A 23,802-nucleotide genomic window follows, 5' to 3' on the forward strand; every position below is an offset into this window, starting at 1 on the left:
CCATTCATTCTTAACTAAACGTACACAAAAGGTCAGTGTGAATGGCACTATGTCAGAGCGCAGAACCCTGAGTACTGGAGCACCCCAGGGCTGCGTGAGCTCACCTGTCCTTTTTACTCTGTATACAAATGAGTGTAGAAGTGGCAACCCGAACAATTACATCATTAAATTATCGGATGACACTGCCATCTTGGCCCTTCTGGATAAGGATAGGGATGTAGCTGACTACTTTTTAGAGGTACAGAACTTTGTAAAGTGGTGTGATGACAACCACCTTATTCTTAACGTTAAGAAGACACAGGAGATGGTGTTTGACCCCAAGAGTATTGGTGATCACAGGCCTGTGGTCATCCATGACTCAACCATCTCACAGGTTCCCTCATATAAATACTTGGGGATCTGTATTGACAACTCACTAACTTGGAATACACATGTTGACAGTCTCTGTAGTAAACTACAGCAAAGACTGCACTTCCTTCGGCGTCTCAGGGTTCATGGTGTTGACCAAAGATTTATGTTAGTGTTCTATCGAGCAGTCTTGGAAAGCCTGGTCAGGTTTGGCATCACAGTTTGGTTCGGTAATCTCTCAGTGCAACTGAGGTCCAAATTGTTCAGATTGGTGCAGACTGCAGGGAAGATCATAGGGGTAAGACAACTCCCCTCTCTGCAGTATATTTATGAGCAGGCTACATTAAAACAGGCTCAAAAAATCGTCAATGATGTTACCCATGTTTTAAATGGCGAGTTTGTACTTCTGCCCTCTGGGAGAAGATACAAAGAACCAAAGTGGAAGTACATCAGATTTAAAAAATCGTTTGTACCAGCATCAACTAAGATGTTGAACGAGGCTCTGAAACAGCGGTAACTGTGTGAGGTTAGATTATCCACATCATGTGTGCAATTGTGTAATGTTGTGTCTTCCTCTGTAATGTATTTTTGTTTGTCATTAATGTTTTATGTGTGGCTGTAGCTGGGGTGAAAGCCCAAGACAAATTTCCCTTGTGGACAATAAAGTTTACCTTGACCTTGACATTGACTGGTCGGAAACCTGTCCACCAGTGACATCATCGTTAGGCAGATTTGTTTTTAAACCAAACCATTATTGTGAGAACGATTATCGCATTCCCCATCAATGATGTCACTAGTGGACAGGTTTCTGAACTGCCCACGGCCCTCCCATGAGACACAGACCGAGTAGAAAAAACTGTGCTATTTTATCATGAACATTATCAGGACCAATTATATGAAGATATGTTTAAACGTGGTCCTTTAGGTTTAAGGAATATGCTTTTACAGTGAAAACTTGAGCATGCATTATAATGTTGTGCTTTATTCTGTAATTTTAAGATTTGAAATCAATCATATTGATTACATTTCATAATGACAATAATCTACGTTTGGGTACTGGGGACCAAAATTATGGTTTGGGTCACAGCTGAAAAAGTTTGGTAACCCCTGCAGTACAATTTACAATTTAGGCATTTAGTGGACGCTCTTAATCCAGAGCGATTTACAGTAAGCAAGAACAAAAACATGGTAATACCACAAATATATAAAAATAGTATAGTATAGTATATCTATATAATGAAACTATGCGTATACACTATAGAGTGCTACGTCTATATGAAATGCTAACTCTAAGTTACATAAGTTGAGCCTTTGCATACGCCTGTAAGGTCGTCGAGGCTACGGGCTAAAATGGAGTCTGAAGAGGTGGGTTTTCAGACTACGGCGGAAGATTGGGAGTGAGGCTGCAGTTCTGATTGCAATGGGAAGTGCATTCCATAGTTTTGGAGCCAGAAGGGAGAAGAGTTTGGGACGTGTGGAGTGTTGTCCCGGCGTTTTTAGTGAAGGTACTTCCAGCTTCCCTGCGTTGGCTGATCTGAACGTGCGGGAGGGTTTGTAGGGTCCGATCAGACTTGCAAGATATGGGGGAGCCATACATTTGTTTGCTTTGAAGGCCAGCATCAGAGTTTTGTACTACTTGGCAATGGGGGGAGCGGAGAAGGGGGTTGGTTGAAAACCAGGCGAGCTGTGGCATTTTGGATCAATTAGAAGTAGAAGATTACTGACCTCATAGACCGGCCTCCAAATTCCTCGTGCCTTTTTCAGCTTGAGAGCTAAAAGAGAACATTGGCGTCTCCCCGGGACCTAGTCGTGCAAAGGTCATATAGGTTATTGTGGGCCAGCAATGAAGGTTCGAATGGAATGAGGATGGAATATGAACAATCGGACAGATCTGTGATGATCACATGACTATATGGATACGGTGTGTACCGATCAACGATCAACGTGAGACAAAATAATATATATATATATATATATATATATATATATATCTTTCTTTGTGCAAAAATCGGAGGAAGTAAACACCTGAAATCTTCCTTAAACCAAAGATTTTTAATATATGAAGATAGTCGATCCCGGTTGGAGCCACTAGAGGCGAAATGGTACACAAATCCTACAAATGGTCTCCTATGTGGGCGTGGTTTGCTTTAAAAACAAAATGTAATAATAATAGGACCCATACAAATGTGCCTGCTACTCCCAAATGGGTCCCGACCCAGTGTTTGGGAACCGGTCTTTTTAAGCAGAACACTGTTCTCCCTTCTTCGTGTTCAGCATAATGGGTCACAGCTCTGTTCCTGCATCCTCCTCCTCTACTCCTCTGCCATCTAAGTTAAATGTATGATTCTGTGGATTAACCATATGCCTTTATGCCTTATGCTCAATATTTAAATGTTTGTTTCTGTGGAATATATTTTTCTGTTGAGTGTATGCTAATCTGAATATCCATTTACCCCCTTGAAGGGTTCCATGTTAATGCAATAACTCTGTATCTCATGCTCTGCTTCGGGTGTGGTTGGTTAGTGATCTCAGGTTCTGTGTCGTGCTTGTGCAGTATTTATTATTATTATTATCACAAACACATGAGCAGAGCCACACCGCCAAACTGAACACAATAGTGTTAATTGTTCTTCCTAAACTGAGGTGTCTAACTGGCGACATTCTAAAAAAATCCATGTTGGGTTGTGCTTATAACCACGCCCCCGGGCAGGCATAGTTTTACTGAAGATAGGTTAGGTTTAGGTTTAGGCATAGTTTTACTGAGGTTAGGTTTAGTTTAGGCTGTCAGTCACAGCGCGCCCTTGCACAACCCGGAAAAGGTTTTGGAACGCGTCTAAACTGAAACTCATTAGCTAATGTTAGCACGCCAGCTGTGGACACGACAAGAAGAAGAACAAGCATGCTAGCTATAGCTACCTTTGCGATGACCTTCGCTATGGCGGCGGCTCGGTTCCGTTGCTGCTGCGTCGGGTCGTTGGACCGCCGCTTGCCCATGTGTCCTGAGCTGAAGTTAAAGTGTGCCAGGTCCACGCCGTCGCCCAGGTAAGGCAACATTTCAACCTTGCTCCTGCACTTCTTCTCCGACGGACTGCATGGACATAAAAAACAATCAATTTAAACAAAAAAGGTGCACGCAGTGGAACGCAATCTCTGAACGATAATTGGCGCAGGAGCATCCTTGTGTCTTACTCCGACCCTGCATGATAATAATAATAATAATAATAAAGACAATGTGGCTCAATTCTTTGTTCAGTGTCCGTTTGCTTCAAGAGGATTAGGACTCAGACTGAGAAGCAAAAAGATAATATTAATAATATCTAACTTGCCCAGGCGGTTGCGTAACCGTCTGGGCACCCGACTGGTAATCCAGTCGCAGTGTGCCGCGGGTTCGACTCCCGAGCCCGACACGGCCTTTACTGCATGTCTTCCCCCATCTCTCTCCCGTTTCCTGTCAGCCTACTGTCTGTCCCTTCAAAAACCAATAAAAGGCGTAAGCCGCAAAAAAAATATCTTTAAAAAAAATAATATCTAACTTATATAGCGCCAATATTGACCTCTTTAAGGCTTTCGCTATAGAGGGTATGCACGTGACATCATCATCATCATACCCGGATGTTATGCGGGAACGCCTACTGAGTGGCAAAACAATACTTTTTGGCCGTTGACAGCCCCTACATCCAAACAGAAAGGTCCTATATCTGATTGTATTAAACAACGTTAAACTCACTTTGCCACTCGATTTGCCATTCACTTTGTGCATGCGCATACCCTCTATAGGAGGTCCTCGTTACTAAATAAAAAACCTTTTACAGGCCTCTCCCTAAAAAATAGACGGCTGCAGTTGATTCAGAACGCTGTTGATCCAGTCCAGCGCCGTTTAGATGAGAGAGTTGTGACAACTCCGTTCACTTCATGGGGCCAGTCCAGCGGCTCTTCTACATAGACCTCAATTGGCGAAGTGTGACAATAAAGTCCCGGACCGGAAGTTGGCAGAATGCACTGGACTCAGGCAACAGCCCAGCTTTAATGATCTTATATCCCTTTATTTTAGATCATTTTTAGTAATAGTACAACATAAACATTACAGAGACTTTAGTTGTCACTGTACAATACTTTAAAACGGTTATGTGCATGTTGCACACATGCCTAAAATTGCTGATATTTGCGCCGGCCTCGTTGAAAACAATGTATTTAACCCATTTAGACCTGACGACGATTCTACAAATGCCTTCTAAATCCTGACGGTTTTCTGAAAAAACCCATGTTTCTATGTCTGACATTTTCATGTCAAGGACCCCCAAAAATATATGTAATTGGCCGCCGACCCCCATCTGAAAATATGTAGTTCCAGGGACCTCCCAGAAGCAAAGATTTGAGTATAGCTCATAGCGCGGCACCGAGTGCCGCGCTACGAGCTTGTAGATCTGCTATTTTTCAATAGCTAAAGTATAACATAATGCTTAAAACACCAAAAGTGGTTCCCGTTCAGAATGGGTTAAAATTCCAGGGCTATCCTCCAAGTCTACACCACTCTGCTCCAGTCCAGTCCTAATGCAAGGTATAAATTAATGAGTTATTTGCCACAGTCTTTTCAGTGAAGACCCTTATTTCGAAGGCCAACGGGTCACAAGACGAAGTTGTATAAAGTGACGCGACCGTATTTTCTTTCACCCGAAAAATACATTTTGTAACCACGATCATCGGTTAGTTATGGGCCGTGAATAAAGCTTATTTTCTTTTACCAAAAAACGCAATCTGGGGAAAATAATCTGAGCATTTTAGTAAATCTATTTACATTGAGGCCGATGGAGACGGAGTTTTCACTTCCGGTTAATTTCCGGTTTTCTCACAACCTAGAGCCATTCATATGTCAGCGAAGCGCACAATCTAACTTACCTTAAATGACGAGTACTCGTCCATGGCAGTCAACCGTTGGATTTGAAATCCTAGCAGCTAGATGTAGCCACACCACTCTAGAGGCGATCGACAACAACGGGAGGTAAGAATAAATCTATCGTGACTAGCGACTGGACTGCGGAGGGCCGTCTAACACAGGATCTTTTTTATAATTAGACGGGATGATTTAGATCGCAAGTTATTAACGTTTTAAGATTTTCGTCGGCTAAACAGGGGAGGAACATTTTCGATGACGTCTCACTGTTGCGCAACATCGAGGATTGCACAACAGGCGCTCCTAGGCTGTGGAGCGATGCGGTCTGTTTTCATATCAATAAACTTCGTCTTTTGGATCAAACTTTGTCTTGGGCGCCGGACTAATAGAAAGGACAAAGAACTTCGTCCTGGGCGATGGGGGTGTTAATACCAAGAAAGTGCAGCACATCACTCCAGTTCTTAAATCCTAAGCTTTGAATGACTTTGTCTGACTTTAGGGCCAAAAAGAATGTCTGATATTGTGCGATATAGTGAACCATGCAGACTTCTCAGGTCATCTGGGAAATGTCTGCTTTCCATCCCCAAAACCAAAATGAATTAAACATGGGGAAGCAGCAGTTTTTGTATGCACCAGCAGCACCAGATTTCTGAAACAAACGTTTTTTTTATTGTGTAATTATGTTTTTTTTTTATGTTGTGAGTATAGCACCATGAATTGCCTTGTTGAAATGTGCTATACATATAAAACGGCCTTGCCTATTCAAGCTGACTCCACTTTTGGAACTCTGTCTCTCAAATATTTATTGTCGCTGGAGCACTCCAGTGTTGATATGCCTATGTCTGAATGGATCCATTAATGTTGCTATTGGGCGGAAACCTCATATGCCAATTCAAATTTTAAAAAAATCACACCCGTGTGAACTGAGTGGTGCAACTCCGTGTGGGAGTCCCCGGACTTTCAGACCCACAAGAACACACCCAGGGTGCCGGCCTGGTTCCGGCGAGCTGCCCCGCGTCCGAAACGGTTGAGAAAAACATTTAAAATATGGAGAAAGACGTATTTCTGCTTCACAGCAAATAATTCGGCATACGGTTTGAGCTTTGAACAGTGTGTATGTGTGGACTGTGGCATGTGTGCAGTATACCTGTAATAGTAGACATCACGATGTCCAGCACTGGCTCCATTCTGCCGGATGACTACTTCCCTCTTCCAGCCTGGCGGCAGCGCGGGACAGGGACACGCTTCACTCGTCATTCTTTTGAGTCAGGATGGAAGAATACCAGGAATATGAATGAATCCAAGTCATTCCAATCCCATCTAGCAGAAGTCCAGCTGGGTTGTCTGAGCGAGGCAGATAAGAAAGTAAAGAAGATTATTTTATTTTTATTTAACCTTTATTTAACCAGTAAAAACACGTTGAGACAGAGTCTCTTTTGCAAGTGGGAACTGGCCAAGAGGCAGAAACAGTCAAATAATACATCCATGACATACAGTAGCTCTGGTCCATAGCCTTCTACTGCTTCTACGATTCTGCCCTGCAGTATAAGGCTATGGGACTATCAGTTTTATATCTCAAATGGAAATCAGACCAGCCTCTCCTCTTTTGTGGAAATCTCACGAACGTTTGACCTACTCACCAATACAAAGACGGGTTTTGTCAATAGAAAGCCTACTTTCCTTAGTGGACGCACTCTGAGCCCCCCACCACACGTATAAACAGTACTTTTTGGCCAGAAAGGGATTTTTTTTCACCGGAGGAAAAATATTCTCTATTCTCTATTTTGTTTCCGGTGGAAACAAAATCCCTTTTTGGCCAAAAAGTACCGTTCATACGCGTGGTGGGGGGGGGCTCAGAGTGCGTCCACTAAGGAAAGTTACCCACTTTGAACTGCTGTCTCCTTGGACCTGATCAATTTAACCTCTTTGTTAATTACACTATCATGCAGAATATTAATACATCTGACCGTGGATTCAGACTCTCCATACACTTAGGTTTAGTGTGTTATCAAACATGACAGGTTGGGGTCAAATAGAAAGTCAGAAATCAAGAAATGTACTTTACAGGAGAACCATCACCTTTAAAAAACGTCAGTTAAACTATTGTTTGTAGTACAGTATACACCATAACAATGACAATATTATCAGGTCACAGTATATCATAGCATACACAGTTTTAATCCACATTTGTTGTTTATTCAATTGTGCACTTGGTCAGAGCCAATTCTGTGACGCGATGCGCATTCCACACAATGAGAGGGGAACATCCATGTTTCCAGTGATGGTGCTTTATCAAGACTTCTGTCTATTTTACGCTGATGGATGCTTTGCTTGGGCAAAGAGGGTCGTTGTCCGGTCAGCCCTAGGTCAGCTAGGGCGCAGGAGAGGGTCCACTGAAGTGGACAGGAAGGAACTTGGTTAGCTATTTACGACCCTCCCCTATATGGGCCTATGCCAAGGCTAGTAGTACATATCCGAACATGTGCAGGTGTTGGACTGTACATTTAAGATGATCCTTTTGAAACTTCTCAAAGGAACTTTCAAGGCCAATTTTAGTCTGAACTGAAGGTCATTCCACGACCAGGGGCCAAAGAAAGCAAGACACTTTTATAATAAATGGATAAATGCAAAATTCTAAATCTTTTGAATTGATCTGCAGAGAGGTACCAGTCGAAGTCAACTTTGGCGAACTAGTCAGGAAGGTTTGAGCCACACTTGTGGTGGCAGACCTGAAGTACTGTAGGTTAACCCATTTAGAGCACATATTACACCGATTTTAAAGTCCCTGCGTTGGTTGCCTATACATTCTAGAATAGATTTTAAAATTGTTTGACTTGTTTTTAAAACATTGAATGGGAATGCAAAAAGCATGTAACAATACACTCAACTCACGATACGATACGTATCACGATATGAGGTTCACGATACGATTTTTCACGATATTTTCAACACAATTATTTGACCGAAAAATCTTTTTTTTTTAGGATTTATCTTCCCCCCCAAGCTTACTACATTGCAAAAGTAGCATTACTTTTCATGTAAAATTACTTAATTTATGTGCAACAACTGTAAACATGCTTTCATGTTTAAACCTAGCTTGAGTTAACATGTAAAAAAAGTTTTGTTTGATGGCATCTTAGGATAGATGTAGACCTATTTGACAGTCCAGAAACATAATTGTCTTCCTTGATGTATTAATGAGCATCAATAACGATCATCACCTGGGCACAGTCACAGACAGCTCCCCTCTGCAGGCCTCTACTACTGAAAGTGACTCCATGGAGTCTCTCATTTCTCTCCAAAAGCACGTGAATGTGATGGAATATAATTACAGCTCACATTTCATATCACACACTAGCCCCCCTAAAAAATAAAAAAATAGATTTTTATTTTTAATAAATCGATACATATCGTCGGGATATAATATCGATATATATATCGTTACATGCCTACAATGCATCAATGCACCTGCCTATTTCTCAGCAATGCTTCCTATCAGTATGTGCCCGGCAGACCCCTTAGGGCCGATTCATACTCCTACTGTATTTTACCACCTGTTTCGGCGCTGTAGTGCCGAAATGATTTCGGCTCGTCAGAAATTTTCAGCAGCACCGAAGAGCCGACTTTAGGACGGTACCCGCCCCCCCCGAACCTCAAATTACGTCACATTGTAGACTCTACAGAGCCGAACCCACTTTTATTCGTCTCTAAAATAGGAGTATGAATCGGCCCTTAGAATAGATCCTCTAGTGCTGGTCTCCGAGAGATTCCATAGACCCCTAGCACAACAAAATATGCCTTTAGCTACTGTACTATGCCCCTGTGCTGTGGAACAGCTTGCCGAGGGATCTACGGTTCTCTGAATCTGTGGACATTTTTAAACAAAACCTTAAGACACACCTCTTCAGCATTGCTTTTACTTAAATCATTGCATTCTGTCTTTTTTCCTGTTTTAGTTGCTCCTTTTTTACCATTACTATACTGTGTAGTTGATGCTTTATTGTTGTATTTGTATTTTGATTATTGTGTTTTGTTGTTTTTCTTCTCTTTCTGTGAAGCACTTTGAACTACACTTGTAGTTTGAATTGTGCTATATAAATCAAGATTGATTGATTGATGTCCCCGTATAGCTTTTAAACCACTTTAACCGTTATAGTCTCCACCAGGCCGAAGGCATGGGGAGAGAGTATGTTTTGCACTCCGTCCGTGTGTCCGTCCTTCCGTCCTTCCGTCCTTCCGTCCGTCTGTGAACAGCTAATCTCCGGCACCGTTAACCCGGTCGATGCCAAACTTTGCACACACACTCCCTGGATGCCAACGATGAACCTCTGCCCCACATTTTCCAGAACGGCCTGTTATAGCGCCACCATGAGGCAGCTTTTCAATTTTTTTACCTAAAACTGCACCGATCTGCATGCAACATTGCATGCACACTCCCTAGAGGCCAAGGACAAACCTTTGACCTGCATTTTCCGCATCTGCCTTTTATAGCGCCACCAGGAGGCTGACTTTTGTAAAACACATTTTTTGATATTACTCCTCCAGATTCTGTCCAAAAATCTCACAAATCGTTACACAGTATCTCTATGGCCATGTGCTCAAGTCGGATCTGTCCGATATTTCATATTCCATCCTAATTGGCTATAATTTGGCTTTCACAGTTTGCAAGATTGCCCCGTTTTGAACAAAAGCCTCAAATCATGAACGCAGCATGCAATTTACGTGAAATCTTTCACACATTTTTTACTGGGCTGAGGAATATATCCCACCCTTTTCACATTGGCATGTTATAGCGCCACCAACAGGTTGATTTTTGCAAAACACATTTTTGGAACAAAATGCCTCAAATCATCCAATTGCCATCAAAGGCAAACATGTTTATATTACTCCTAAACATTTTGCCAAACATCTCACACAGTCCTATCCTCCTGGTGGAGACCTGTGCCCAGAAGGGCACTTTTTCTAGTTTTAAACTATATCTGTTGAAAAATAGCAGATCTACAAGCTCTCGCTACGAGCTTGTAGATCTGCTATTTCTGAAAAATCTTGAAAATATGGTGCAAATCTTTCAAATTCTTTCATAGCGAACGTTGGTCCCTGGAACAACATATTTTAAGATGGGGGTCCGCTGCCAAATACAGATAATTCTGGGGGCCCTTGACATGAAAAAGGTTGAGCACCCACTGACATAGTAACAGGTTTTTCTGAAAACTGTTAGGATTTAGAAGACTTTTTTTTTTTTTTTTTTAGAATCGGCTTTAGGTCGAAATGGGTTTCGCTGAGATCGTCTTCCAAATGTGTCATTGGGTGACTTTGCAAAGGGGTTTAAAAGTGCAGTCAGTGATATTGCACTAGACTAGGATGAAGCCACCTAACCCAGTGCGTAGTGTAGGGGGACATGTTCATAGTTACAACACCGTCATCCCACAGGTTTGCTGCTCAATAGTGAAAAAGGATGGAATTATTCCCACAAAGAAATATAAAGCCTAAAGCCTAAACGTCCTAGATGTCAGTCCGGTTGCATGGTGCGAGAGTCAAGACCTTCCCCTTTCTAATCATTTCAGGCACCGGTCATTACAGCATTTGTCTAGTATCTACATGACCAATCATGTCACAAACCCTGTAACGACCACTTCAAAGATCAAAGTCGTACGATTTGTCACACACGTTACCGCAGTGAAATTTGTTCTCCGCATTTGACCCATCTCTTGGAGCATCAGCCAAGGAACGGTGAGCTGCAGCCGTGCCGCGCTCGGGAATCATTTGATTAGTTGATTTGACCGCCCCAATCCAACCCTTTGATGCTGAGTGCCAAGCAGGGATTGAACCCCACCTCCCAGTTTCAGGGTGGACACTCTATACCACAAGGCCACTGTCTGGTCAAAATCTTTAAAAAACTTAAATCTCAGCATTCGTATTGTGGGAAGAGCTTTAGTATAAAATAGCAGATCTACACCTGGCATTGTGTGCTGGTAGATCATGCAGGACTCAATATAGAGTTCACATAGTTAACTTGTGGTAGACAACTGGCAGTAGATTAATTATTTTGTGTGCACGTGTGTGTGCGTGTGTGTGTGTGTGTGTGTGTGTGTGTAGGGGGACCGTATTCATTAATCAAACTATTACCACCAGTCGATGTTTGTAGTGAGTCAACATGCAGGCTATCTATCAGGTTATCTTCTTGACATCGCCAGGATGGAATAAAGGAGAACTCCTTTGATTTTCTTACATGCTCATATTGCTCTGTGCTCAAGGTGAAATTAAAAGTAGCAAAGGTTTCGGTCCTGGGACATTCATCAGTGCTATAATGGTCACAGACAAACAACCTGCTCTTAAAGAGCTCCAAATCAGTTCAGCTCAGGTGCTGGAAGTTACTAATTTATGACATCAGATGGTAGGGCATGGACATTACAGACAGATACAAATTAAATACAACTTTACACTTGTGTAAACAGGGCATTAGTCCGACATGCGGACTAGCGTCTGCTCCCATGTTTGCGGTTATGGTTAGGTTAGGAGATGAGGTGGGTTGTCATTTGTCGGACCATGACTAGTCTGAACAACGTAGCCTACTGCACCACACTGACGAAGGTCCCAGGACCGAAACGTTTGAGCACAGAGCACTTTATGAGCATGCAAAAAAGAAGTCTCGGTCTAAGGAGTTCTCCTTTATTTTTCGCAGTGATAGCGAGTCTTTTTCCGTCAGCTTTCCTCTATGTTTTTGAGCTCCTGTAGCCAAGCTTGTACAAAGGACGCAACAGTTTCCCCACTCCCCAGTGCTTCTTTTGTTTATAGACAGTTGCGTCCCCTCTCAAACAAGCACTTGCTCCATCTGGCAACCTGAACGCAACCTGAATCGATGTTAAAATATTTAATCTTTTTTACCGTTCCGTGCCATCCAGCAGGTTTTGCCGTTTGCCGTCTACCGCCTGTCTGATTCCATGTGAATGCAGCATTAAGGGCCTTGCAAACGGGGAGCGAGGAACGCACACGTTGTTGCCTGGATCAACGACAGGTCTGCTCAAGAGGGGCGCGACAACGCAAGCGTAAAAAAAAAGCGAAACCGAATCCAGGTCTGGTGAGTTGCGGGCGTGTGCACGAAACAAGCACGCGCGCAACAAATTAACGGGACCGCACTCACGTAAATACGCTTGCATTGTCTGAGTTCAAGCTGCTTCCTTCTGGCCTCCGCCTAAAAGTTCCAGGGGCCAAAAGCAATAGGTAGAAGTTCTCCTTCGTGCCTGTATCTATCCAGGCTCTAAATGCCGATAGGAGGAGGTAACTTGTCACCTGACTCGCTTGTATGAATTCTTTATACAACTGTTTTGAAAATGTTATGAATTTCAATGTTACACTGATACCTTGAACTGCCATTCTGTTTTATTGTTTTATGTGTACTATGTGCCTTTTTACTGTGTTTTTGTGTTTCATGTTACCTGCCTGTGTCATGCCTTGCTGTAAACCAAATCGCCCCTCGGGGACAAACACATAAATGAACATGAACCTGAACCTCTCCGAGCAAAAACGCAGGTCTCATTGAAAATGAACTATAGGTGCGTTTTATCGCTCCCCGTTTGCAAGGTCCTTCAGTGTCAACCCCTGGCCCCTGGTACCATAGTTCCAAATATTTAGTGAGACTGGTGAAGTCAAAGGAAGACGACAACCTGACCCCAGGGAGTGTAGATGGTTCCACACCCTTGCTTTACTGAGGAACTTCCGGAGATTTTGCAGGCAAGATTTGCACAATACTTTGCAGGACCCATGCTGCCCAGTGCCCACACACACCGGCCAGCAAATGTTCGACGGCACCGTTCTCCCGGTGGGGGGCTCCTCACTGGCAGGTGAGTCAGTAGAATACAACAACAGTGACAACACATAAGTTAATTGGCATAATGCATGGGGGGGTGTATAGGAACGGAAGGGGGCGTGTCTGATAAAATTAATATCAATATCTAAAGTAAACACTGAAACATGCAACTTAAAAACTGTTTTTTTTTAACTGGGGTAGATCTACACCAAATCTGATCTACAAGCTCACAACACTACACTTTTTTTTTCTTTTAATCTCAGGCAACAACCCCTGTGGCATGTTTACACAACATACATATACTTTCAGAATTCCCATATCCGTTTTGAAATAGCCCTATTATTATTAGTCCTGGACATCTTGTTATGGTGTTTTGGGTGAAAACAAGTTGTCTTTCCGTTGGTTCTACAGAGATATAGTTGCACTCGCACAACAATGTGCAACTCTGTTCTCATCTAAACCAGTCCACTCTGACGGTTCACATGTAGCCATGATGGTTCACATGACGCTCGTATGTCAGTCATGATCTGACAGGCTGACAGTTTGGAAATCTGTTGGAGATATATGAGGTTACAAAAGGAGCTAACAGACAGTCATGTTTCTTGTCTATTTTCAACTGGCGGTCCGACCTTGTGTGCTAGCTAGCTAATCATGGTCATGTTTCAGGGCTAAGCTAATTCCAAATCAGATTCATACCACGGCTCTAGTTTTCTTAGTTTTACAGCTTGGGCAGTATTTATTTATAAGCATGTCCATGCAGGGGTTTTAAGTACCAGGAAAGTTTTTTTTACCAGGAAAGTTTTTTTTTTTTTTTTTTTTTAAGAAATCTTCTGACGATCCAGGGCTGATATAGGCTGTACGGCAAAACGTTTCAGTCCACGTTGGACATTAGGCTACGTTTCCGTTTTCAAATGCTGTGGTGTGGCGTGCCGCGTTCATGAAGAAATGTGCGACATTTTATAATAACATACCTTATTCTTGTCACGCATGGTTTACTTGAGAATCCCGCCGTTTATATATAGTTCTGTTTATCCACGCTTACGTCCTGTGGCGGGCATTCAGATCAGAAATCTTATCATTTTTAGAACACACAGACACACAACGTGCACTGAACAAAGAGCGGCGCTGGTGCTGCTGTGGGCCACTGGTCCGCCCACTTTCTCCCTTTCCCCTTCCCCCGACCCCAATACATTCCATTAGGAAGGCGTCAGGTCAGGCGAACTGTAATTTATTTTGGTCTTGACTGACCACATCCTCTGACTGACTGGCATATGGATCGTTCACTGGAACGGTGGAACCTAGTACACATCATATTGTAAGTCAGTCGTTGCTGTTGGTAGAAACCGTTGTAGGTCCAAAACCGTTACTTTTTGGGTAAATAAAAAAGGAACAACAGCGCTCTCTGCTGTTTGTTTGCGTCACCAGGCCAGTATTGACGGTATACAAGAATGTTTTTGTTATTACCTGATAATAAGTTGTTGGATGGTGTTTTATTATTTATTACATTTTTAATGTTTACATAGAACTGATTTCAATATTTATGAATTATTAAGAATTGGTGCAGTAAAACATTTTGGTAATAATCACACATGATGCCAGATGGACATGAGGGGTGAAAAGGTTGTTTATTGGATTCCTTATGTTTACAAAGTCCCCCTTAACATATTACTGTACATATTATTTATTTTGATTTCTAACCATTTATATGATGTTTCTTTTGCATAGTACCGTATAGTATTTTGTATGTCATTAAATGTTCAGATTAATTGAATATTAAGTATTGGCAATGGAAGCAAGCCAGGCTTTCTTGGGGTTTAAATCCTAGCAGACCTTGTAACTGTATTTTCTGCAAACCTTTCCTGTTAATAAAGCAATCAATCAATCAATCAATCAATCAATCAAACAGAACTGAGAACAGAGGCGAGCAGAGCCATGTTGCTGCGATACAAAAAGGTGATGACTCCAGTCCAAGGGTAACTTTGGTTTCATGTTTTAGATTGATAGAGTAAGTATTATTTTTTTTATTTGCTGCATTCTTTTGTTTTAGCAATTTTAGCTATTTTTGTTTTTGACAGGGGGTGGGGGCATTCGAACATGGGGCTAAATATGTTTATCTTTATTTATATATATTTATATTATTTTTTACAAAAAATTATGGTGATTTCTCTTTTTATTATTTACTGTAGTCCTACTAGACCCCAATAAATTACATCTGGCCATAAAAGATCACGGGATCTGTTGAATGTGAACAAACTGACATATTGAGCATACAACACACAGTATGGCATATAGTACCTCTATGCCTTCACATTCAGTAGATCCTGTGATCTTTTGTGGCCAGATGTAATTCCCTGGGGTAAGTATACGCAAACACTCAACATTGTCCATTCATTGTCAATGGAATTTAATGTTTGTGTTAGGACAAAGTTTCTGTTTACACACACACACACACACACACACACACACACACACACACACACACACACTCAAAAATAGTACAATATGATGATGATGATGATCATCATCATCATCACCACCATCACCATCATACTAATGAGTCACATTAGTCATGCACAAGGGATTCTATATAATTATTATTTTTATCTGAATTATTTCCACCAACAAGTCAAACTGTATTTCAGGAGCATTTTACATACAAAGAAACTCAATGAGCTTCACAGGAAATAAATGACAGCAGAAGCTGGTTCACGCAAGGCAGCAGGAGAGAGTTTCTCTGGAATTATGAAAAAGGTCAATAATGTGGGCTTTCCGATTCTTTCCACACTCAAACCGTAGCATGCACAGCCTATAGTTTAGCTGTTGGTTCACTGTTTTAATTTCTTCAACCTGAAGCCATGATGAATGGCAAAGCGACAAAGCAATCATGCCTACGTTAAGGAACTAAAGCCTAAGAGAAATAAGCATAACAACGTTAAAATCAAACAGTAGGAAATTAAATAATTGGGTGTGAATCCACATGCAGCAGCAACGGGGACTGTGTTTGGTTCCACTGCAGTCTAGTGTTGACCTCCTGATGATAGAGACAAAGACAAGAATAGTCAAAACAACAAAACAGTGACATGAGCTTTTCTTAACCCTACTAAACATATTTTTTGTTACACCATCACTAAACACGGGTATATTTTACCCAATATAAAATATTCCATAAAAAATATTTCTCATCAAAATATATTGCAGTACAGCTATACATGGCAACTTGAGGTACTCTTCTTTACTATTTATAATATCATGACACAAAAAAACTAAAAATAGATTTCATGGGGGGCCCTATCATGGGGGGCAAAATCGGTGAAAAACGTGTATATTATTTTTAAAATATTCCTTAAAAAAAGAGAAATGAAGTTGGGAACTTCTCCTTTGGTCCACCCATTCCTAACTTAAGACATGCGAGGATGGTCCAGTGAAGAAAAAAAAAAAAAGTCCATTGTGGGTGTATTGGATTTTTCTCTATCACACAATCACTAAACACGGGTGAAACCCCCCCAAACACCTGCCTGTAAAAAAAACCAGGGATGTGGGCAGGGAAACAAACATACCTTCTATGATGTCACTGAGTATCATGAAGGTACTGAAAGACCCGCCCACCTCCGACATCAGCAACATTATGATGTCACTGAGCACCATGAAGGTACTGAAAGACCCGCCCACCTCCGACATCAGCAACATTATGATGTCACTGAGCATCATGAAGGTACTGAAAGACCCGCCCACCTCAGACATCAGCAACATTATGATGTCACTGAGCATCATGAAGGTACTGAAAGACCCGCCCACCTCAGACATCAGCAACATTATGATGTCACTGAGCACCATGAAGGTACTGAAAAACCCGCCCACCTCAGACATCAGCAACATTATGATGTCACTGAGCATCATGAAGGTACTGAAAGACCCGCCCACCTCAGACATCAGCAACATTATGATGTCGCTGAGCATCATGAAGGTACTGAAAGACCCGCCCACCTCAGACATCAGCAACATTATGAAAATTGCAAAAAAAACAATCGTCCGGTTGAAAATCACCCATGTTTAGTGTTCTATAGGGTTAAAAGCATCCTAATAAATGTCATTAAGATATTTAAGTTGCTGCAAAATCAAATTGAGCAGTTATTTTATTTTGTTTTTTACATATATGTTTTGTTTTTCTCCACCCTGTTGTATATTTGTATCTCTATAATATGTTTTTGACGATTGTGTGCACTTTTATTTGTTATGTAAAGCACTTTGGTCAACTCTGTTGTTTTTAAATGTGCTCTATAAATAAAGTTGGATTGGATTGGATTGGATATATTTTTAAAGAGAATAAGTGTATTCACTATACAACATGTGTTTTTGGCAGAAAACTTCTACTTTAGTTTAGTCATAGTCTTTGGAATGAAACTTCATTTAGTTTTAGACACATTTTAGTCACCTGGAATGTTTTAGTGTTAGTCTAGTTTTAGTTGACTAAATATCATAAGATTTTAGTCGACTAAATCTACAGTTGATTTAGGCGACTAAAATGTATTTGCCTTGATGCCGTCGTAATGACTGAAAAATAGCAGCGCTGCGACGCGTTGTGAGCTTGTAGATCTGCTATTTTCAGCATGAAACCAAGTGTAAAATCACTTGTCTTTTAGCTGAAGTGTAAAACAACGTTTAGTTTAGTGAAACATAGGCTACATATACTAGTAATAAAGTACAAAATGTGCGTCTGGAGATTTTGATTATTATTACAAAATAATATACACTTCAGCCCTATATACATTTCGGCATTATTTGAAAATAGCCGATCGCTACAAGCTTGTAGATCTGCAATTTTCAAAAAGTTTTTTTTATAATTTTTTTACATTTGAAAATGTGTGTAATTGGACATTCTGCACAAGGAGTACTTTCTACACTATTTGGTACTTAAAGTATATTTCGATATCAATACTTTTGTACTTTTACTCAAGTACATGTGGGTGACATGACATGAAGTAAAGGCCGCCGGGATCGGGAGTCGAACCCGCGGCACACTGTCAGACTGGACTACCAGCCAATGTGCACTGGACCGCTGAGCCACGGCCCTGCAGGCCAAACAACCCACCTTGGCAGATGAATGGCCGCATGCGGCAGCAGCAGTCATCCAGCCAGGTGTGGTTGCCGTTCTCCTTGACGATCTTCCCACAGTGGTAGCTGTAGATGTCGGCGGGGAAGTGTCCGTGTGCGTGCTCACGCAGGTCCACCACCCGCTCTCCACTGACCCAGTCCCAGTCCCAGGGCGACTCCCAGCCAAACATGTTCCTCTCCATGCCGATCCACACACCGCCCTCCTCCCACGCACCTGCTGCTGGGTCTGCCAAGAGCTGCACCGCCTGCGTCTGCACGCTGTCGTAGAGCTGCACCACCTGCGTCTGCACGCTGTCGTTGGTGATGTGCTGCCTCCATGCTCCATGCACAACCTCAGAGCATCCATCCAATCTTTCTTCTCAGTGTAGAAATGCAGGTTGCCTGTGGTGTGGACAGGAGAGGTGAGAACACACGCACGCACGCACGCACGCACGCACGCACGCACAAACACACGCAAATAATTGCCATTGTATCCTAAATTGTCATTTCGGATATCAAAACACATGGACAATAGAAGTCCTTAAATAAAAAAAAAGGTCCAATCAGTTAAAACATCTTGTTTTAGTTTGTGTGTAAAAGACGCTCGCCATCATAGCGTGGTGCCCTCCTCGCAACTCTCAGAGTTAAAGTATAACACTGAGGATTAGTGTTGGCATTTTACCCATTGAAATGCAGGGTGAGGATGGCCCTGGAGTGTGGGTCGTGGAGGTGGAGGGTGGAGTCAGGGTCTCAGTAGAGGTGGAGGGTGGAGTCAGGGTCTCAGTGGAGGTGGAGGGTGGAGTCAGGGTCTCAGTAGAGGTGGGGGGTGGAGTCAGGGTCTCAGTAGAGGTGGAGGGTGGAGTCAGGGTCTCAGTGGAGGTGGAGGGTGGAGTCAGGGTCTCAGTGGAGGGGGGCTTGGTAGTGCCAGCAGTGGTCAGGTCATCTGTAGTGTTGTCAGCAGTGCGTTGTTCTGCATCAGAAGGGAGAGCAGATGGTTTCATATATAAACACATGAGGTGTCTCTGAGTCAGAGTGTTTCAATGATACTCTCACATACTGTGGTATTAGAGTGTACTCACCTCCATAGCACAGGAAGGCTTTTTTTATCCCACGATTTTGTAACCCATTTTTCACCCCTGTGTCAATTATCTAATGTGATCCTGGGCTCTACACACCCTCCGCCAACCTAGTCCCCATATATGGGGGACATGGGGAGAGCAACGGACTTGATGCTTCCTTCATGCCTGAGTGTCCAAGTTGCTCCTTTTACACCTGACAGGGGGGAGTTTCCCTGGTTGGACGTAGCACGTGGAAGGAACACGTTATTCCAACCAGTTCCTTTGCCCTCCATCAGGTGCCCCGGCTGGCCAGGGGGAGGCAGTTTAGAGACCAGGATTACTGTGTTTTTTGTGAGGGTACCTACCCTAGGGGACACGGGGAGAACATGCAAACGCCACACAGAAAGGCCCTTTCGCCAACCCCGCCTCGGGTATGGGCACTGATGACGCAGAGGAGGAGGCACGCCGCCAGCACCCACAGCGTCCCGAGCGGGAATCGAACCCAGGACCTTCTAGCTGTGAGGCGACAGCACTACCAACTGTGCCACCGTGCCCCCCCAGGAAGGCTTTCTGACTGTGGTATTAGAGTGTACTCACCTCCATAGCACAGGAAGGCTTTCTGACTCGTACAGGTTTGGGCTTCCAGTTCCCCACCAGCCTTCATGGTCATGCAGCGCTCTGCTGGTTCTCTATCCATGTTGATCTGGTTCGGAGGAGGAAACGGTTCTCCACTGGACCACTTCATCATGGGTGTACATTCCAGGCCAATCCAGCAGTGCCCAGCCTTACACACCGTGTCAAAGGCCTCCTGCTCCTTCTTGTTAGTGATTCTTGCGAGGTTGCCTTCGTCCTCTTGACATTCTTCAAGGGCGTCTGCGTAGTTCTCTCCTTCATCATGTAGGATGTATTGCTTCACTGTTCCGTTCTTTGGAATAACTTAAAGACAGTGTGAGAAGTTGTTGTCTTATTTCAATGGGAATGGCAGACTGATTTGACTGATAATGAATATTGTCTGTAGAGCACAATGGATATAGCCTATCAGTTTACATTTTTGGCAACCTCTGTATTGGCAGATGTGTCCCAATTGTAAACCAGTTCTGGCATATATATTTTGGGTATGTCATTAATAAAGACAACAACATTGTCAAACATCCTATAGTAAAATTATCTTATGGGATGGGAGTCACTATGACTCAGACATAACCATAAAAAAATAATCTAACTATATATAAGTAACTATATGCCCATATATATGCCCATATAGAGATCCGGATCTCCAGTGCACACACACGCGCGCGTGCGTGCGTGCGTGCGTGCGTGCGCGCGTGTGTGCGCGTGTGTGCGTTCCTATAGTGTCCTACGGATATATCAAACATCGGAATATAGGCAGTGTGTGCATGCGAGAGAAATATATTAGAACAGAATAACTTAGTACATACCTTTTTGACACACATAGCTTAACTCATTGGCACATGCTTCTGCTTTCCAATCTGCTGCAGATTGAGATACACATACCGGTATACCAACACCACAATAAGGGTCAATATTCCCGTTCAAGTAAAAGTAGATTTCTCCATTGGACCACTTCCAGTTCAAATAGTCCTTAGCTTCGGGCCATTGCGCATATTTTCTATGGAGACCAATCCATACTGGCTCTGTGACATTTCCCAGTGCTGCTTTGGTTTGATTCCAGTCTCTCTCAGTGTGGATGACACACAGACCTGAGTACTGCGTTTCACACAATGCTTTTGCCTCTGTCCAGGTTTTCATCTCCTTCACCAGGGTATACTTCTTATCTGGATAGTATACTGTTTATTTAAAAAAAAACATTTGAGATTGACAGAAAAACAAAGAAATGTGGTATTATTCATCATGGGTGGAATATTTCACGCAGCATTGTAGGTGGTATATGGGTTAAGGCAAATATATTGGTTGGAGCCAACAGGTTGGAGACCCCTGGCCTTTCACACTGGTGCAGATCAGAAAGTAAGAGAGTAGTGACACACGCTTTGATCTCGTCGCAAAGCGGGTGCCTATATGGGCTATAGTTCCAAACACTGGAACTATCCCATTGAGATAGAATGAGCACTTCCGCATTCCAATTGTTACAATGGGAGTCAACGCTAGTGTCGTCACTCTCTTACTATTCCACTCGGGTGCAGATATACTTACCTTCACCCTGCAGTACATGTATATCATTGTCCAACATGAGGGAAGGATGGCATGCTAAAGGGGAAAAAAGGTACCAAGCTGGTCAGAGCACCGTATAAACGACAGAAAATAACACATATATATATATATAGGTTTCCCAAGAATATTGTGCCATAAGGTATTTCTCCCCCATTCATTCCCTTTATCATCGCTGCCATGTGGACATCTTGTATGTCCAAAACGGTTACTTTTCAGACAACAAGAACCTGTGTTCTTTGGATTTGGATCAACATTCCAATGTAGTTATTTCTTGTTAAATCTCCTGTTAATTAATAGTCTCTGTTTTGGGCATATTGTTATAGGTGGAAGTTTTCAGACATTTTCAAAATATTTTCAAAAATAGGAAATTGCCAATCTACAAGCTCACAAGTCACAGTAAAAATAGCAAAAATAAATAACCAATAAACTCACAACATTTTGTGTACATGTTGTGAGCTTATTAGCTATTTGTTGCTATTTTTACTGTATAAAATACAGTATACAATAAAGCATTCATTTATATAAGAACTTTCTTTTTGTTTGTATTTTGCATATACAAACAAATGAGTCTCTGAGCATCAGGTTATGCACACAACAACCAACACACACACTATGTCACTTACCCAGCAGAAACAACAGAGAGGTCAAAATCATCATCATGGTAACTATAACACATGGAACAGAAGAGAAATATTTACATAACATTATGTTTATGTGTAATTACTGCATGGAAAAATAACCAAAATTCAGTGTACACATACTCAGAGTCAAGCACTGTACTTCAGTACAATTTTGAGTTTTTGCACCACTTAATAAATGCTCTCCCCAGGTTGACAGAGGGGATTGTATAGATCAGTCACCAGAACCAAGGACGTGTGTTTTCATGAATCTATTGTGGTTAGTTTGAAGTTACAATGGCTTTGTATAGGAAGCAGCTAAAATGAATATCAAATATCTATAAGTACTGAATCAATTAAGCAACTTAAAAACTGTCTGGGGCGTTCACAAAAGCCTGGGTAGACGATAAAATGACCAAACGTTTTAATATCAGATGTTAAAGTTGGTTCAAGTGAAGTCATTGTTTGACAAGAATAAATATTGTACCTACCAAATGATAGATGCTTTCTTGTCCTTCCAGTCTGGACTGAGGACAGATTAAATTAAACCCAGACATTAATATTATGACCATGTTGTCTCCTCCCTCTATGATCTAGTATACTCCTCCCACCAGTGTTGTTTTTGGCAGCAAATTTCTACGTATTTTAGTTTTAGTCATAGTCTCTTGAATAGTTTTCATTTAGTTTTAGTCACATTTTAGTCACCTGGAATGTTTTAGTTTTAGTCGACTAAATATCATAAGATTTTAGTCGACTAAATTTACAGTTGATTTAGTCGAACAAAATGTTTTTTGGCGGGCCTTGATGCAGTCATAATGACATATTTTCAGCATGGATACCAAGTGTAAAATGACTTGTACTGGATCTCTTGTTCACTAGTCCCTTCCTAACATTTTAGTCGAGTTTTTATTTGTTGACGAAATCGTCAGTATATTTAGTCTTAGTTTTAGTCATCATAGCTTAGTTTTCATTTAGTTTCCATTTAGTTTTCGTCAGCGAAAAAAGATAGTCGACGAACATTTTTCGTCTTAGTTTTAGTCGACGAAAAGACCACTGCCTCCCACTCCCAGAATGGGTGGATGTCAGGTGTCAGCACCTTATTATTTTGGCTTGATATGTACACATTTTACTCAAACTAAATTGAAAAAGCCTCAATTAAATGCATATAGCATCATCTGTTGTTTGTTGTTCTGTTTATCCAAGACCAAGGAACACAATGTTACAGTTCTCTTTCTTGACATTTCTTGCTGTGAGAAGCACGTATGCCATGTGTTTTTCTTTTAAACAAGTACGTGTTTCCTTTTATATGAATACTAATGTTTGCATGCAGGTAATATGAAGGAAATGCAAGTTTGTGCGTGTGTGTGTGAGTGAGAGTGAGAGAGAGAGGCAGTGGGGTCAGAGTGCATGTTATAGTTGAGGTATTTGTTTATATGATTACGATACACAGTGGTCACATCAGAGAATTTTGCATGGAATATAATGGACATGTTTGCACATTACTGCAGGATCAGCTTGGCTAACAAAGCTGATCCTGTGGCAGCTAGCTTCTGACCTTTTATCCACAAGAGCCTGCAGTGAATTTGCATCCTTCTTCATCAACCAAAATTCAAACGTCATATTGCCTCCAGGGTTCTATGGTATGTGCGTCCACGACAAAGTTGAATGTCATGATATATAAACTTTATTACAGGCTCATGGACCACAGGGTAAAAACAATACATCAGGTTACTAAATCTATAGGCACTCATGCCAGTGTCCTCTGATTGTAGTAGATGTATACCTGACAGAACTACGGCC

The 23,802-nt window shown here is 42.0% G+C and overlaps 1 protein-coding gene across 1 annotated transcript in view; it reads right to left on the minus strand.

Annotated features, from left to right (window-relative positions):
• Positions 1–14,127, minus strand: part of LOC306920927 (uncharacterized protein) — a 28,508-nt gene extending 14,381 nt beyond the window's left edge. Inside the window, exons 1-4 of the mRNA XM_079497917.1 lie at positions 14,018–14,127; positions 6,387–6,583; positions 3,265–3,436; positions 2,074–2,151 (exon numbers count right to left, since the gene is read on the minus strand). Of these exons, the coding sequence (XP_079354043.1) occupies positions 2,074–2,151; positions 3,265–3,436; positions 6,387–6,496 (360 nt within the window). The 5' untranslated portion in view covers positions 6,497–6,583; positions 14,018–14,127. The remainder of the gene's footprint in view (positions 1–2,073; positions 2,152–3,264; positions 3,437–6,386; positions 6,584–14,017) is intronic.
• Positions 14,128–23,802: the final 9,675 nt, after the last annotated feature.

Source organism: Electrona antarctica, assembly GCF_951216825.1.
Source record: "Electrona antarctica genome assembly, chromosome: 3".
NCBI classification, from domain to species: domain Eukaryota; kingdom Metazoa; phylum Chordata; class Actinopteri; order Myctophiformes; family Myctophidae; genus Electrona; species Electrona antarctica.